Source organism: Manis javanica, chromosome 5, assembly GCF_040802235.1.
Source record: "Manis javanica isolate MJ-LG chromosome 5, MJ_LKY, whole genome shotgun sequence".
Classification (NCBI taxonomy): Eukaryota; Metazoa; Chordata; class Mammalia; order Pholidota; family Manidae; genus Manis; species Manis javanica.
The window spans coordinates 20,759,041-20,776,192 of record NC_133160.1 but is presented as its reverse complement, the minus strand read 5'-3'; the positions used below and the strand labels follow the sequence as shown (position 1 = coordinate 20,776,192).

The following is a 17,152-nucleotide window of genomic DNA, read 5'->3' as shown; positions in this document are numbered from 1 at the left end:
TCCGCTATGAGGCCTGTCCGCCCATCTCCAGGTGCCTGGCGGCGGCGGCGAATGGAGCACCGCGCTGCTGTCCCCACGCGAGACGGACGCCGCGGCCGAGGGCCCCATCCCGTGCAGGCGCATGCGCAGCGGCAGCTATATCAAGGCCATGGGCGACGAGGACAGCGACGAGTCCGGCGGCAGCCCTAAGCCCTCGCCGAAGACGGCGGCGCGACGCCAGAGCTACCTGAGAGCCACGCAGCAGTCGCTGGGAGAGCAGAGCAATCCACGAAGGTGAGCGCGCAGCCCCGCCCCCACAGTCCCGCCCACAAGCAAGCCCTGCCCCCTGGTAGCCCCGCCCACAAGGAGCCCTGGCCACTTGTGAATTCTGCTCTCCACGTGGATCACGCCCTTAATGCGAGCCCCGCCCCCGATGGAGCCCCGCCCACAGGCTAGCCGTGTCCCATTGGAGTCGCACCCTCACGTGAGCTCTCCCTGGGAAAGCTTTTCGCGTAAACAAGCCCCGCCCACAGGCAAGCTTTACCCATTGGGTGAGCCCCTCATAGGTATGCCCAGCTCCTGAGAGTATCGCCTTCTTCCCCTCCGTCCGCACGGGAGACAGTGGACCCAAGGATGAGTTCTGCGCTCCAGCCGCAGATCCAGGTGAACCCGCGTGCACCATGATCCAGGCCCCCTAGGTGAACCCGGCTTTAGGGTAACCCCCTCCCTGAGGCCCTCGTCCTTAGGCAGGCCCCTGCACTTTGACGAGTTGACTCCCGAGAGCCCTGCCACTTGGTTAATCACCTCATGAGCCCCCTATAGCTAAGTCCTGACCACACAAGTGAGCCTCACCCTTTGATAAACTGTAAGAAGAGCCTCTCTAGAGTGACCGGCCTAGGTAAACTCTGCCCGCAGGAGCCACATCCCAGGTGAGTGCCTCAGGGGACCTTCTTCCTGCCTTAGTGACCCTGCCACTCGTACCAGCACTGCCTGGGCAAGGTCAGAGCCCCTCTGCCCTTGCCCCTGTAGCTGATCCCTGTGGTGAGCTCCACACTGGGGAGGGGGTAAATCGAGTCCAGAAGCCAAGGGGGGATAGACTGCCTTCCCCTGCCCCATCACCTGCCCGGAATTCCACCATTCAAGCCCCCATCCTATGGCTTTAAGACTTGGAAGAGTTGGTGAAAGCATGAACAAATAAAATGCGAACATACAGTAAGTAACAATTAAATATTAGAGAGAGGTAAGGCTTTACATATGAGAAGAATTAGAACAGGAATGAGGAAAGTTATGGCAAGTCTGTAGAAAGTACAAAACAGGTCAAACTTAGTAGAGGGGATTCAGAGTCCACTTAGGAAAAAAAAACCAAAGTCACAAACAAAAGAAGACTTGGAAGAGTTAAAAGAAACAAACTTAGTTCTACTTTTTCATCCACCCAGGGCCTCAGCCAGGCTTCTTGGAGGGAGGACTGCAGCAGAGAGGAGAGAGCCGCCCTCGACAGCACTGAGGCGGGAGGCGCAGGGCAGTCAGAGGAACTGGGGGTCTCGCTAGGGCAGGGATTTGCCTAAGAGGTGCACAGTGAGGTGGAAAGCAGGGAATTCATACCACTGCCAGCCAGTGCCCGGTCTGCCGCTCTCTGAACCCCCCATCTCCCCATCTTTAAGCGGGGGGGCTGAGTTGGATGATCTCTAAGGCCCCTTCTAGTCCTGGGATCCTGCAATTCTATGAATGACCAGTGATCATTGAGGTGGGAGAGGTGAGTAGGACAGAGTCACAGACCTTGAATGAAAGGGAATCAATAATAGTAGTAGGAATGTAATGGGTGCCATCTGTTATCCCTTGTGGCACTCTGGGCTCTCTGCCTGCCCCAGTGCACTTTCATCTGCCTCACTAGATCCTTATCACAGCCCCAAGCAAGCAGGTACAGTTTCACCCCCACTGTGTCAAGGGCCTGAGTTGTTAACAGCTTGGAACTTCTCCCCAGAGCAGTGGTGAAGGAGGCCTAGGGGCAGGTAGCCTTGAGAAAGATGGAAGTGCCAGCGCCACGGGGAGAAGTGATGTCTTCAGGGACCTGATGGAGGCCGCCTGGACAGTGTGTGGAAACTGATGCCCTCTGGGCAGGCCTAGCTTAAAGTCAAGGCCGTGGGCATTGACCCACCCCCTCTATCCAGCTCCTGGTATTGCCCCACACCTGGAGGGGAGAGGGCTGTGGAATTGGGCTTGGGGTGGGCTGCCTTGGGTTTGAAATGGTCAAAAGCAGGCTTTTGCTGCCATCTTGTGGCCACCTTAGATATGACAGGAGAAGGTACCTGCACCTTTTAAGACTCTCAAGGCCTCCAAAAAGCTGACAGTCCTCCCCTCATCACCCTCTAACACTGCCTGGACTGGCAGTGACTTCCATTTTCCCTCTGCTACTGGATGACCTTAGCCAGTCTTTACGCCCCTGGCCTCAGTTTCCCAGACTGAACAATGGGTGGGCTGAGCCCTGTCTCCTCCCCACCCCCACCAGGAGTCTGGACCGCCTGGACTCAGTGGACATGCTGCTGCCTTCCAAGTGTCCAAGCTGGGAGGAGGACTACAACCCGGTCAGCGACAGCCTCAATGACTCCAGCTGCATCAGCCAGGTGAGGGTGGTGAGCAGCCAGAAGGTCAGTTAGCTTGGGAGAGCCCCAGCTCCTCCCAGGAGGCTAGACGTCCAGGCCCAGCCTGTTGAGCAGTCCCCAGATGTCTACACTGTGCTTCTGCTTGGTCTTTGCTCCTGAGGCTGCCTCTGTGTGTATCTCTGCCCCACCAACTGTCCTGTGGCTGGAGCACAGTCAAGGGCCTGACATTGCATGGCCTGAGCTGTGGGCCCTGAGGGAAGGGTCACACCACTGCTGTAAACCTGGGAACCCTGAGGATAGGGAACTGGAGGCCTGGATTTGAGTAACTGTCTTGTTACTGACAGAATGAACCCATGACAAGTCACTCTCTTCCTGAGCCTCAATATCCTGATTTACAACAGAAGGGTGATAATTCCTATTTCAAGGGTTGTGAGGAATACAAACATCATGTGCTTAGAAAAGCATAGCTACCTTTATAGCTATTGTTGTCATCTTGCTGTGTGACCTCAAACAAGTTGCTTCTCCACTCTGAACCTCCATGTCCCACCTGCTTAGTCGAAAATTGGACTTGCAGGGACCAGACAGTTCTGCCTCTAACAGCAATGAGCACACTGTACTATATTTTAATTCACTCAAAAATCAGCTCCATGAGCCCTCACAGGTACCTCCAAAGGGGGCCTTTTTATCCACATCCCCATTTCACAGGTGAGGAAACTGAGGCTCAAATAGGTGAGGTCACACAGCTAGGAAAGGATCCAGAGATGGCCAGGATCCAGGGCCATCAGACCCAGACCTGAATCACAGCCTCTGCCATGTGCACAGTACTTCAGGGTTTGCAAAGGGAAGACCAACTAAGGCTCAAGGGCATCCTTCTATGGTGTGAATGGGGACATGAGGCCAAGAGAGGACAGACACCTGCCAGTAGTAGCCCTGAGGCAGTGAAGACAGTCAGGTGCAGACCCAGTCTCCCCCGCTGGACAGGAACAGGACCAGGTCCCACTGTGTGCAGCCCCACAGTCCAGGCTAATGGACTGCTTAGAATTGAAAGACTTTCAGATCCCAGCTCCTCACCATTCCTGTATTCCTGGCTGGCCAAGCCCTCCCCAGCATCCCCCATCCCTGCCCCAGGACTGTCATTCCCAGACTCCACGGAGACCTCCGATGTGGGGAGGGGCAAACACCCCAGCAACGGGACCCTCTGTCCAAGCCATCCTCACCCAGGACCCACCAACGGTTGTCCTGGCCTCCATGCCTGCCACTTCCAGTCTGCTCTCAGTGACCAGAGGTAACTTGTAAACCCCGCCCCCTTGGCTCCCGCCTCACCCTGAGTGGAAGCCAGAGCCCTCACTCAGACCTGTGAGGTCCCGCCTCCCTCTCAGACATGATCCCTGACTTGCTCTGTTGCTCGCCAGGCTCCAGCCCCTCTGGCCTCCTTCTGCTCCTTACACACCTTGTTCCTGCCCTGCCTCGTCACACTTGCTGTCCCCTCCCCCAGGAGCACTGTTCTCTCAGATCTTTGCCCAGCTGGCTCTTCTCTGCATTTCAGGTCTTGGCTCAAGTGTCACCTCCTAGGAGGGGCCTGCCCTGTCACTGGCTAAAGGAGCCCCCAGGGCACTATTCCCTTATCCTGTTTAACTTTCTTGACAGCATTGATCACTACCTGGAGTTATATTTGTTTGCTTATTTATTTGATGTCCGTCTTGCTCTTAAGACCCGGAGCTCCCTGTAGTTAGGGATCTTGCTGTCCTGTTCCCCACAGTGTCCCTATCACATGGCACAGGGTACATAGGTGTTTGCTGAATGGACAACTTCCCACTGCATTCTCTGGTCTCTCTGTCTTACTGTTTGTGTCTGTCTCCCTCTGTTCTCTCCCCTCATTCACATTTTCCTCTCACTCTTCGTGTGACTCATCTCTCTGGGTCTGTCCCTCTCACAGGCCTCGTTGTCATCCCCTGCCTGACCTGGGCACATGGAATCAGCCAGGCTGGGGACCCTAGCAGGTCTTTCCCACTACCCCTGCTCAGCCCCGCTCTCTCCTAGCCCAGGGTCCTCTGAGCCCCCAAAACCTCACCTCCAGAAGTATGAGTGACCTGAGCCACATCGGTGGCCCCTGTCAGAGATCTCCCAGGTCTGGCTGTCTCTGAGGCCTTGCCTCCTGCCAGTGGAGCTCCCCCACCACCTCCCACCAGATGCTGGACTGTGTCGCTCTGACTAGGGAAGACAAGAGGCAGTCTGGGGAGGTTAGACCAGCCAGCTGCAGGGTCTTTTGCAGCTGAGCCTGAATATGCCACCCCAGCCCCGTCTCTGGTCTCCCCATAACCCTCCCCCTCTCTTTCCTGCAGATTTTTGGACAGGCCTCCCTGATCCCCCAGTTGTTTGGCCATGAGCATCAGGTCAGTATGTTTGCCATTCTCTGGTACCCCAATCCGAGTCCAGGGCTAGGTCTCGGGCCTGGTTTCTGGGTGGTCTTAGCCCTGGCCCAAACAGGTACAAGCTGAGCCGGCATCAAGAAAGCCGCCTCTAGTGAGGATGGAGGCGAGACTTACGTTGGTGCCCTGGCGTTCTGCTCCTAAGTCCTATTGCTTTGATTCTCCGTGCCCCAGCTTCCTCTTCTCAAAAATGGGAAAGAATGGGCTCGGTTCTGTGGAGGCAGAAATAGCCTAGGATATACCCTGAGAGTCTTCTAGCTTTTCCCTGCCTCTCCTCCCGCAAAGCCTGGGAGAGGTCTAGGGAGACTGTTTTATTTGGACGGGTTGAGGGCTGGTGGTATTGGCCTCCAGGTCCCATCCCCCAGATTCCCTGATTTCTTGGGCTCCAACAAGACCTTTAAGGATGTTGGGGTGTTGGAATGAATTCAGAGACTTTTCAGTTTTGCAAAAGTTAGTAGAAGTGGTGTCAGTCCTGGTACTGTCTGCCTGTGCCAAGGGTATCCCCCTCCCGTGCACACCCATCCTGCCCCTGGAAGTGGTTGAATCTTCCCACTCTCCCCAACCGGCCCCAAGACCAGAAAGAGAAGCAGGAAAGGTACTCTGAGCTCAGCCCCTGATTTTGGCCAGGAGTGAATAAGGAACTCATCATCCAAGGCCACACAGGGGCTATAGGGTTGGCTTCACATTTGATTCCAGCTGTGGGTGCCTCCTGTGCCTCCCACCCTCCTGTCATAGTTCCTTTTGAGCATATGATTTGAGGGTCTTTGGGGAGCCCACAGTGGGCCAGGTGGCCTCTTCCTTCCCTAACTTGCATAGACTTATGGTAAGGATATGATGTGCTAGCATGCAAACCCCCCAGGGCAGTTCCTGGCACACAGTATGTCCTCAGTGATATACACACCAATAGCACTGACCGCTAACCTCTCCTCCAGAGGGTGGGGGCATCTTAACCAGTATTTACACATCCTGGCACTCGCTGCACAGAGCTGCCTGTAATAATAGGTACAGAGCTACCAGGTGCTTACTCTATTCTAGTCATGTGATATGAATTATCTCATTTAATCTTGACAGCAACCTTATGAAACTCGGTCTGTAATTAGCCCCTGTTTCACAGATGGGGAAACTGAGGTGCAGAGCAGTTAAAGTGACTTGTCCATATTCCTGTTACAGGGAAATGATGAGTCTGGATTTAAAACTCTGGCCATCTATTCCAGAGCTGTGCCATTACTGTGCAGTCCATAGGAAGGCCTCACTGCCCTTGGCCATCACAGGGGCCTCTCAGAATACTTCAGATTGCAGCTCTGGTGGATAAACACGTATCTCATTAATAGTCCCTCCAAGTGAGTTTTGGGCATGCCACACAGCTTCCCTTTGCTTTAGCAGTGCAGTCCGATAGAACTTTCTGCAGTGGTGGAAATGTTCTATAATTATGCCATCTGAGGAGGTAACATGAGCAAGTGCAAAAAAATGTGGCCAGTATGACTAAGGAACTAAACTTTTAATTCAAATTTAAATGTAAATAGCTACACATGGTTAGTTGCTAGCATTAGGATAGCACACATTTAGACCTTTCTAAACATACCATGCCAAACCTGGTGATGGTCCATCTAGTAGTTTTACCTGAGGCAGTGCCAGACGAGCCTGTGCCATTCCATTTCACACAGACGACCAGAGGATAGTGATGGCCCGCAGAGCCAGGCAGAGCTTCTCCCCAACATGGTGTTTAGTCAACTCCCACCCCCTCTCATCTAGCCCAGGCCTCCCCCGGGACCTCCACCCAGTGCCCATCTTGGCCAGCTAATTCCTCAGCTTATGCACTGTGATCTCCAGTTACCAGCATGGCATGAGACGTGGGCTAGACAGACCTTTCCAGAACACGTGAGGAGTGTATGCATGCTGGGGCCCCTCTATGCTAAAACCCCCAGCTGTGGATTTGTGTGACCTTGGATGTTCTCTAGAGGGACACTTAGAAACTACCTAGATGAGGTTTAACTGGATCTGAGATGGCAAATTGCAAACATGCCACCATTCTCCACACTGCCCATGACAGACATCACTGATCATTCCTCACTGTCACCACTCTCATTCTAGTCTTATCTTTTCTCACCAGACTATTGCATCAGCTTCGTCTCTGGCCTCTGCCTCCATTCCAGGCTCCCTTCCCAACATTCATTTTATATGTCAGGGCTAGATTAATCTTCCTTAAATACACATTTGGAGTATTAATTCTGCATTTCCTCACTGAGTACACCTGGCAAGTTATCTTTCCCTCATTGGCCCATAGTTTCTTTGCTTGTAAAAATGAAAGAATTGGACCAAAGATGGTAAATATCTAGCACAACTATTGCTACCCCCATTCCAACATTCAAGGCAGACATCACTAATTGATTATAGCCTTCTTCCCCACTGAATTCAGATGTGATCTCAAAATCTATGAATTGATCAGTGTGGATACATAAGATATCATCTAGTTGATACTCTGGTGAGGACCCTTAATAGTTTCTCCTGCATTGTAGAGATGGGAACATTGAGGCCCAGAGGGATGAGAGGAGCTGTATAGTTCTTAAGGGCTCCATCTACCCACTCCATACCCTGAGTGAGAAGGGAAGGGGTGGGTGGGCTGAGCTGAGACCCCACACTCTCCAGCCTTGCGGCTGAGCTGACCACCAAACACCCTGTCCCTCCAGAATAGTCAGTGCTGGCCCCTGATGCCTGCCTTTGCCCGGACAGGTACGGGAGGCAGATCTGAGCGACCAGTATGAGGCAGCCTGTGAGTCAGCCTGCAGTGAAGCAGAGTCAGCTGCGGCAGAGGCGCTAGACTTACCACTGCCTAGCTACTTCCGCTCCCGCAGCCACAGCTACCTGCGTGCCATCCAGGCAGGCTGCTCGCAGGAGGAGGACAGTGTCTCCCTGCAGTCCCTCTCCCCTCCGCCCAGCACTGGCAGCCTCAGCAACAGTCGCACGCTTCCAAGTGAGTACCAAGATGGGGAGAAGTTCTTTGGGGACCATTCCTGGTGGGCAAGTGGTGGGGAATACTGAGGAGGATCCATGTTGGGCTAGCCAGGACTGGAGGGATAGTTAGGAACAAATGCAGGAGGTCTTGAAGCTGGACTTCCTGACATTTAGCAAACTGGAGCTCAAATGGGGATCACAGAGGCACATATCGCCACTGGTAGTGGGTAAGCAGATTGGAGAAGGCTCAGGCTTGTGGGATACTTGGTTGCCCCTGTCTGCCCAGACTGTCTCAGAGCAGCCACGTGCTGGTGCGAAGGGCTCACTGAAGCCCTGCATACCTGTTTGGATTAGTTCAGGTACACCTGCAGGGAAGAGGATGGGATTGGCACTGAGCCTTGTCAAAGGGATGGGTTTGCAGCTCTCATATTCACAATTAGAGACAGCCCTCCCTTCCTGATACTTGTTCTAAATCCTCTGAAGGTAACCCATGCATGATCAGAGAAAAAAGGGTACTCTGTGTCATAAGCAAGCCATGAAACTCAAGAGCAAGTATAATAACAGCAGAATTTCTAGTTTAGCAGAGAGGGCTTTGAGCTTAACTCTGACTAGCTAGTTTTCCCCTCTGAGCCTTAGCTTCCCTATTTATAAATTGAGGCACAGCTAGACCCCAGAAAGTTCTTGGGGAGATGAAATAAGACTGTGGAGTATTCAGGTAGGGCCTTGCACGTGGTAGGAGCTGACAATTGGTAACTTATTACTGGTTCTCAGATTTGATTCCTGACAACCAAAGGCAATGAGGGTTGAACTATTGTCAGAGGAAGAGAGACATATTTCAAGTGCTTAACTGGTGTCTGATGTAAATAAATGAAACCTGAATACTACAGATATTCTATACTCAGGAAACTAGCTTATTGACTGAATGAACTGATCTTTGCAGAGGGCAGAGCAAGAAACTACTTTGTTTTACTATTGCCTCTCAAACGCTGGGAGATATCTGGGGAGATCCCTGAGCTTTTCCAGTCACTTTTAGACCTTAAGGAAAGGTCTCATTTTCAGGTATAAAAAGTCCAGTCTGGTGTGATTGCAAAACTTTAGTCTTGTCCACCACACCTGTCATGCACCTGCAGCCAGGGCCTGACCTGGGCTAGGAGCCCACAGTGGGGAGCTGGTCGTGATGGTCAGTGTCTTCTTTGTCCCTCGTTCACCAGGGGCTGGTTCCGGCCTCTCAAGGTGGGAGGGGAGGCTGTCTGTGCAGGTGTTGTCTGGCCTCAGGTTTCTCTGTATGGCACATGCCACCATCTGGCTCTTTCTCCTAGGTGATACGTTTGCAGTTCCTCCTGTCCTGCAGGGCCCTCATGGCGCCTTCTTTGGCACAAGCAATCCCCCTCCAGCTCACTGCTTCTTATTCCCCCTCAGCTCTCCATCCTTTGTCCCACCTGCCCACCCTGCCCCATTTTGCTAGGGAACCTGGCTCTTCCGGGCAGGTGTCTTGGTCAAAGTCCTCCAGTGACAATTCCCACCCTACTTTCTTCCTTAACCTATGTGAAAATGAGCCCTTTGCTTTGCAGAACTCTGAAAGTGCTACATAACTAACAGCCACAGTTCACACTCCTGTTCAGAAAGAGGGAGAAGGATTCAGTCTTACTGATGATGACACTCCTCTCATCCTCCTCCTGGGACCAAAGGGTTCTCCTGAGATCCGTGGCCCAACCAGGACATGTCCTTCTCATGATGATGGCAGAAGTGCAAGAGAGCAAACCTAACTCCATGAGCACAGTTCAAAGCCCCTGCTTGCATTATAGCCACTAAAGTTCTGTTGGCTAAACAAAGTAATATGGCTGAGCTCAAAGACAGGAGATGGGGAAGTACCCTTCTACCTTTGTGTAAGAAACTATTTATATGGCAAAGGGTGTGGATACAGGGAAGGGAGAAGAGTTGGAGTCAATAATTCAATCTACTGTAGTCTACTTTCTTGGTCACATTTATTTAGATCTCTCTCACATAGAAAATACACGTTACCTACAAGACCCCCAAAGTCTCATTCAATCTTAAAATCAGGCTCTCACGATTGGTGTCAGATCTGGATGTGGCTCATCTTGATTGAGGGACCTAAAATCCAAAAGAAGGTTATCTACCTCCTGCCCCAACCCCACACACACCCGGGATACACTGGTGGAATAGGGACAGGATAACCGCAGTTCACACTCCTGTTCAGAAAGAGGGAGAAGGGACTCTGAGTCCTACTGATCCAATGACTGCTCTTAAGTCCTTTTGGGCAAGTGTTGGAGGAATGCTGTGGGATAGGGAATATTCCTTGATTAAGCCAAGTACCTCTCCCTGGGGCTGACTCTCTAATCTCTTGTCATCCACAGCTCTTGGCTGTGCTCTCTGAAAACGCTTTCTTTCCATTAGCCTTTTGGCCACTTCCTAAAGAGAGCATAGGCTGCCCTTTGGACAAACAGCTTTCTTAGCCAGCTTCCTGCCTGAAGAAAGCTAGGAACCCAGGTGTCTTTTATATCTTGAATGGTCTCAGTCCCTTTAGCCTAAGCTGATCATGGTTTTGGCCATGCATCTACCTCAGACACTTGATGGGTTGTCTATGTAATTGGTTCCATTTAATTCCATGTGCCAAAAGCCACACCTAAAATTATTTCTGAGTCATGCTAGTCTCTCTAGACTCACTTCTAACTACTGTGGATACATCAGGCTTCTGAGGAGCCAAGCCTTTAAGCTTTCTGGAAGCGCTTCTGAGCAGCTGAGGGCATCTACTAGATGGTATCTTATTATTTCAGAGTATTAATGAAAGATGTTATAACCATAGCCTTGATGTGATCTGGCCCATATGCTGTCTTAACTGGCTGTGTCTTTGGTTTGATCTTTATCTCCAAGCTGTAGCTTAATTTGAGAATGACTTACTGGCTGGAGAGGATGGAGTTGACTGATTTATTTTCCAACTCAGCAAGTTCTAGACTCTCTATATTACTTCTAAACACTCCTCACAACATTCCCTATTTTGTTTATGAGTTCTGCTCGTCTTGTAAGTCCTTTTCAAATGCAGTCCAAAGGAGCCAACTCTTGCTTCTAACATTTTTCCTGGAAACTATCTTGCCCATATTCATTTGCTCTTTGCAGTTATTGTAGACAGACAGTTTTATTAAGCATTTGTCTCTATAGAATATGGGTCACCTTTTCTCAAGCCTCCTATCACAGTTTACTCACTGCTCACCACTGCAGTTACTTGGTCTCAGAGCCAGTGCCACAATTTTCATTTTTGTTGCTAACACATCCCACTCTTGATACCAATTCCTATATTAGTCACCTGTGATCACAATAATGCTGTACAACAAATAAGTACATACTTTCAGTGGCACAAAATACACATTTGTCTTCATTCCTGAGTTTTAAGGTTGGTGGGTTCTGCTCTGCATGTCCTGCATCCTCCCCCTGGAACCAAAGGGTGCTCCTGGAATCAGGGCTCTAGCAAGGACACATTCTTCTCATGGTGGTGGCAGAAGTATAAAAGGGCAAACCCCACTGTTCAAGTATGTTTTAAGTCTGCCAATCTGCAGACATATGGTTGGTCAAAGCAGGACATATGTACCCAAAGCCAAGGTCCAGGGAAATACACTCCACCTTTTGTGGGAGAAACTGTATTTACATAGCAAAGGGCATGAATACAGGGAAGGACTGAGAATTAAGGCCAAAAATATTCAGTCTATGCCCTTGCACTGTTCACCATGTAAGAACTTATTCACTATGTAGGAACTTGTTCACCATGTAAGAACCTGTTCGTTATGCTTCAGAAGATTGGAGACTGTTGAGAATAAGGCTTGGGGTTGATTAATGATTATGCATTGAGTCCCCTATACAGAATTTAATTGTTAACAACCATTTGATCAATAAATACGAGAGATGCCCTCTCAAAAAAAAAAAAAATTCAGTCTATCTCAGCCACCCACCCAGCACAACCTGTATGGATGATCCGGCATCTGGCTTTATATATAGGGATGTGGGGCTCCAATTATTCTTAAGTTAGCCCAAATCAATACCCTTAAGAAAGTATCGTATAGCAACATCTAACCCAGACATGTGCACACATGCACCTAGTTCTAGACATATTTAAAGATGTAAAAACAGATATAAAAACACATGCACACTGGTATTCTCACATGTACACACATATCCCTAACCTGTACATACACCTGCATAGGCCCTCACATACATGAGTGTCTCCTTCAAGGCTCATGCCACCTCCACACCAGTGAAGAGATTGAGCCTCTAGCAGATTGGAGTCACCAAAACAATTCACACGCACACACACGCACACACACACCCGTTTCCCTGTCAGCCCTCCCTCAGGGCTCCACAGGAACCACCACACACTTGCTCCTCTCTCCTCCACCCTCCGACCCCCTCATGTTTAGCAGGTAAACCACCTGCCTCACAGGGAAAACCAAAGCCACCAGATTTTCAAACCTGTGCCCAGAGCTGCAGCTAGTCGATGTGGTACTTTTGTACTGGGTTAAGAAAGAGCATTTGCTCCCTGACACTTAACTGCCATCTGTTGAAAACTTGTCATGATGTACAATTTTTATTAGAATGAAGTTCTTTACTGCCATCTGCCACAAATTTGTCATAATAAGTATAAAATTCAATTATATTATGAGCAGCACACCTCCCCCACCCCACCCTGTATGTGGCATCTTTAATCAGTGTAACACTGGCACATCCGTGCATGGCAGTCCTGCCCATAATCACTTCCCTCCATACAGACACACACAACATCCAACACCTCGCTGCTCAGCCACTGTCTCCCTGCAGTGGCCACTCCTTGAAAGGCTGCCCCCTCTCCTCAGCATCTGTCTCCAAGAAGTGAGCAGTTCAGACCTTGCCCCCAGCCTAGGGGTATTCTGAGCCCACACTGCTTAAGGGCAGGAGATTTTCCTACTTTCTCACTCTCACACGGGCACACATGCATCAGGCCATGTGCAGGTGCATGGGGATGGTTATTGAGGCAGTGAAAGCCTGAAAGGGGCAGGCACCACTGGTGTGGCTGTGGGCAGGGCATGGAGCTGCCCACCCACCCACCAGAGCCTGCCAGCTCCCCCCCTCCTTTCTGACCCAGATTCCACATTCCAGAAATAGCTCTGGCAGGTGACTGGCAGGCAGGGTCAGCTCCAGCCGGGGTGGTGGGGGAAGCAGCAGCTTGGCTGTGTATAAATGCCCCTCCCAGCCTTAGGACCTACTGGGGAGGGACCACAGGGGGTCCGTCACCCCTCAGTCTGCTCCATCCTGCCGCCTCTCTGCCTCTGAGAAAGATGGGAAAAGAACAGAGAAAACTTCCCTCCCACTCCCTCCCCTTCCTCTGCCCATCTCCCAATAGTGCTCATCTGCTCTCCTTCCTCCCTCCCTTTCTCCCGGCTCCCTCTCCTCTCCCTCCCCACCCCCTTGTCTTAGCCTTGGGGCCGCCTCCCTCAGCTCTGTTTCTCCCACCCTTTCTTCCCTCTCAGTTTCTACCCTTCTTCCTTCCCAGCCTCCCTTTCTCTGTCTCTCTCACTCCCTCTGAACCACAAGGGTGATGTCACCCAAGGGCCTTGGCAAGTGTGCTGGTGGTGGGCTGCTGGGTGGCACCCCCACTCCTGCCAACTGCATTCTCTGCACCTGCCTGGGTTTACACATGGGTACACACACATACACATGTGCACACACACAGGTACACACTCATGGGGTCATTCCATGGCAATGCTTGAGGCTCTACACTGAGCCGGGATAGGTTCCTAGCCCAGGAGACACCCTTACTCCTTGCTCAGAAGCCTTAGTTCAATTTTAGCTCCCTGTGTCACTCTGGGTGGATGCCTCCCCATGCCTCAGTTTCTCCATCCATGTTTTAAGGCTTGAATTTGGGGACCCCCTCCCAACCAGCTACCTCCCGTCCAAGTCACAGAATGTTCTACCCCCTTCTTTGTCCCCACTCCCATCCCCAAGAACTCTCTCAGTTTCTTCTCTGGTTTACACCCCCCTCCATAGACAAAGGAAGGGAGGCTGATAAAAATTCCAGTAGTCAACCCTCCAGTCAGCCTTGTCCCATAAGCCCTCTCCCAGGCCTAGCCCTCCACAGTCTTTTTAGTACATTACAAGCTCCTGTCAGATTGGACACTTCAATCCCCAGAATGCCAGGATGGAGAGGAACCTCAAAAACCATCATGTCCAGAGATTGCATATATACTTCAGTCCATGTGTCCTTCCTGACCCTGGAGCTCAGGACTGAGATTTAGTTAAGCAGAGAAGTGTGCAACCATCAATTAGTGATGTCTATCATGGCCAAAATAGTTACACATATCTGACATTCCTGATTTAACTGGGTTTAACCTCACACACATATGCGTATACACATTTACAGATATTTTACAAAGAAACTGCAGCCTAGAGAAAGTGACTGTCAAGTCAGAGTCACCCAGTTAGAGGTCAAGGAGCTGTTTCCCACCTGGGTCTGTCGGGCTCCAAAGCCTTGAGTTCTCCATCATCCTGGCAGGTAGGGGGAGCCATCCAAGGTCCTGGTAAAGAGGTGTGGTATGCTTATAGGAGTTTCAGGGAGAATGACCTGGCAGCCTGGGCAGAACGGATTGGAGGCTGGTACAGTGGGAGGCCTGGGCAGGGGCCATAGAGTCCGAGAGAGTCATGGGAGGATGCAGGATGCTTTCTGAGAGTGAGTGCTGAAGAGCTAGAATCCTCTACCACTGCATGTCTCCGCAGAGGGCGCTGGGCAGAAGGCAGGCTTTCTCCCTGGACTCCAGAACTTGGGCCAGGACATTCCTGGCTAATTGACTGCCTATTGTGTGTAGAATGCACAGGTAGTCACTCTTCTAAATTCCTTGTTAGGCAAACCTATTGGGTTCTCTGGGGAAATAGTAGCTGGGATGAAGGATTTGTGAGTAGGCCTTGAATCCCAGGATTGAGATTTTTGAACAAGACAGGGCATTCCCTGTACCCCCAGGTGCAGAGAGGTTACTCCAAAAGAAGAGAGACTGAGGTGCTCAAGTCAGACCTTGGAGGCCCTTCAGCATAGAGGGTAAGGACATGAGCCCTGCAATCAGGCAGCTCTTTCACTGGATAGATGTTTATTCATCACCTACAATGGGCCAGGTCATGCTCTAGGCACCAGGGGCATATCAGTAAACAAAGCAGAACCCCCTGCCTTCATGGGGAGTATATTCTATTGAGGGAAGCAGACAAAATAAATGTAAATAACACAAGTAAGTATATGGTTCATTGGACAGTAGCACAGGGCAAAGGGTTTGGGGAGTGCTGGCAGGGGGAAGGGTAGGGGTGTTGCAGCATAAATTGGGTAGCTAGGGTAGAACACATAGAGAAAGAGATGTTTTGAGATTTGGAGGAAGCTGGAGGTGTACTCCGTGCAGGGGCAAGAGTGATTACAAAGGCCCTGAGGCAGGAGGGTGCCTGGTGTGTTGGAGGAGGAGCAGGGGCTAGTGTGGCTCCCCAGAGCAAAACCCAAGGCAGGCTTGTGCTTAGGAGCTTTCTGAAATTGTCCAAGTAAATAAATGTAAAGATAAACACTAAATGAATAGTATGGTTGTTAACATAGTGACTGAGTAGGACAAAATAAGCTAATACAGTTGACCCTTGAACAAAACTGGGTTTAGGCGCCCAACACCCATGTAGCTGAGAATCCATCTATAGTTTATGACTCTCCAAAACTTTAACTGCCAGTAGCCTACTCTTGACTGGAAACCTTACTGATAACATAAACAATTAACACGTATTTTTGTATGTATTATATACAGTATTTACAATAAAGTAAGCTAGAGAAAAAACGTCTTTTCAAATTGGCAGATCTGAAAAAATTTTCCAACATACTTATTGAAAAAAAATCCATGTGTAAGTGGACCTGCACAGTTCAAACCTTTATTCAAGGGTCAGCTGTACTTTCAAAGCGCTTACCACAATGCCTGATACCAAAATGGCTCAATAACCCACAGTTGCTTTTATTATTATACCTTTATGCAAATATCTTGACAGTGGTGTGGGAAACACTGTGTTACCTTCAGTAAGCCACTTTTTTCCATTTCACATTTGGTAAAGAGATGCACAGAGAAGGTAAGGGACATGCCTAAGCCACCCAATAAGGCAGGTCGGGGAACAGGAGCTCTTTGTGGATGGGGGACCGGCCATAGGTGCAGCCTGGATGAGGCCCTCAGGCAAACCAGGACCAGGATTAAGTGAGGAGGGGGCACTCGCAGAGAACTGGGAGGACCGTGAGGCTTAAAGAGAGTGACTTACGATTCCAGCAGCACCTACTGCACTTTGCCCTCCAGGGCACGATGGGTTTCAGTTAGCTGAGGAGTCAGGGAGGTTGAATGAGCATTTCATCCAACACCACACAGACCTCCAGAGGCAAAGCCAAAACTGGAGTCGTATCTGGGGTACTCCGGGTGAAGACAGCACGGCGAGGACGGAGCGGAGGGTACAACTAGAAACACTTAGGACATGAGACGATAGTACTTGAGGACTTTTCACCGTGACAGGGTGAGAAGGCCAGCTCAGGGCTGCTTGCTCTGACCCTCAGGTTCTCCCGATAACGGCGAGGTTTCGCCACGGCGGAACGGTGCCGACTCCGCTAGGACTTCCCCGGCATGGAACACGTGTCCTGTTCCAGCTGGAACCGGTTTGGCTGGGAGTCTCGAGGGGCGGAGTCCCCGGTGCTTAGGCATGCGCGTGCCGACGTGAGCGCGCGCTCCCTCACAAGGTCTGTCCTGGGCGTGGGCGGGACCCAGCACCCCGCGCGCTTGCGCACCGGCCCAGCCGCGCGCGCCCGACGGCTCAGGTGCCGAGGAGGCTACGCGCGCCCCCGCCCTCCCCGGGAGTCCCGGGGGACGCGCGCGTGCGGCTGACGCGGGAGGCGGGGCGGGGCGGGGTCGGCGCGGGGCTTTAACCCGGAGGCTCCACCCCTCGGGCGTACAAAACCGGAGCCTCGGGCCGGGCCGCGTGAGGGAGGAGGGTGAGTGCCCGCCGCTGGCCGCAGCTGCCGCCAGCCGGTCCGTCACTCCGTCCGTCTGTCCGGTCCACGTCGTCGCCGCCGCCGCCTCAGCCCGGACGCCTGGGGCCCGCCCAGCGCCGCCCGGAGCAGCCGCGGCCCAGCGAGGAGACGGGCGCCGCCCCCGCCCAGCCCTG

General features: G+C 51.5%; 1 protein-coding gene and 1 long non-coding RNA gene across 12 annotated transcripts in view; one reads left to right on the top strand and one right to left on the bottom strand.

Annotated features, from left to right (window-relative positions):
* The window catches only part of DLGAP4 (DLG associated protein 4), a 185,121-nt gene that overhangs the window by 101,569 nt on the left and 66,400 nt on the right, over window positions 1–17,152 (top strand). For 8 of the 11 annotated variants that reach the window (XM_073236650.1, XM_073236648.1, XM_073236647.1 and 5 more), the window contains 5 exons: window positions 32–273; window positions 2,486–2,600; window positions 4,922–4,972; window positions 6,761–6,886; window positions 7,739–7,979. In XM_073236650.1, the coding sequence (XP_073092751.1) occupies window positions 32–273; window positions 2,486–2,600; window positions 4,922–4,972; window positions 6,761–6,886; window positions 7,739–7,979 (775 nt within the window). The remainder of the gene's footprint in view (window positions 1–31; window positions 274–2,485; window positions 2,601–4,921; window positions 4,973–6,760; window positions 6,887–7,738; window positions 7,980–17,152) is intronic. The other 3 variants (XM_073236651.1, XM_037012754.2, XM_073236652.1) reach the window with 2 other exon arrangements.
* Window positions 9,935–16,837, bottom strand: LOC118971416 (uncharacterized). The gene is made up of 3 exons (XR_005059834.2): window positions 16,262–16,837; window positions 14,448–14,517; window positions 9,935–10,072 (listed from the first exon to the last, which is right to left on the bottom strand). It is a non-coding gene; the product is annotated as an uncharacterized lncRNA (long non-coding RNA).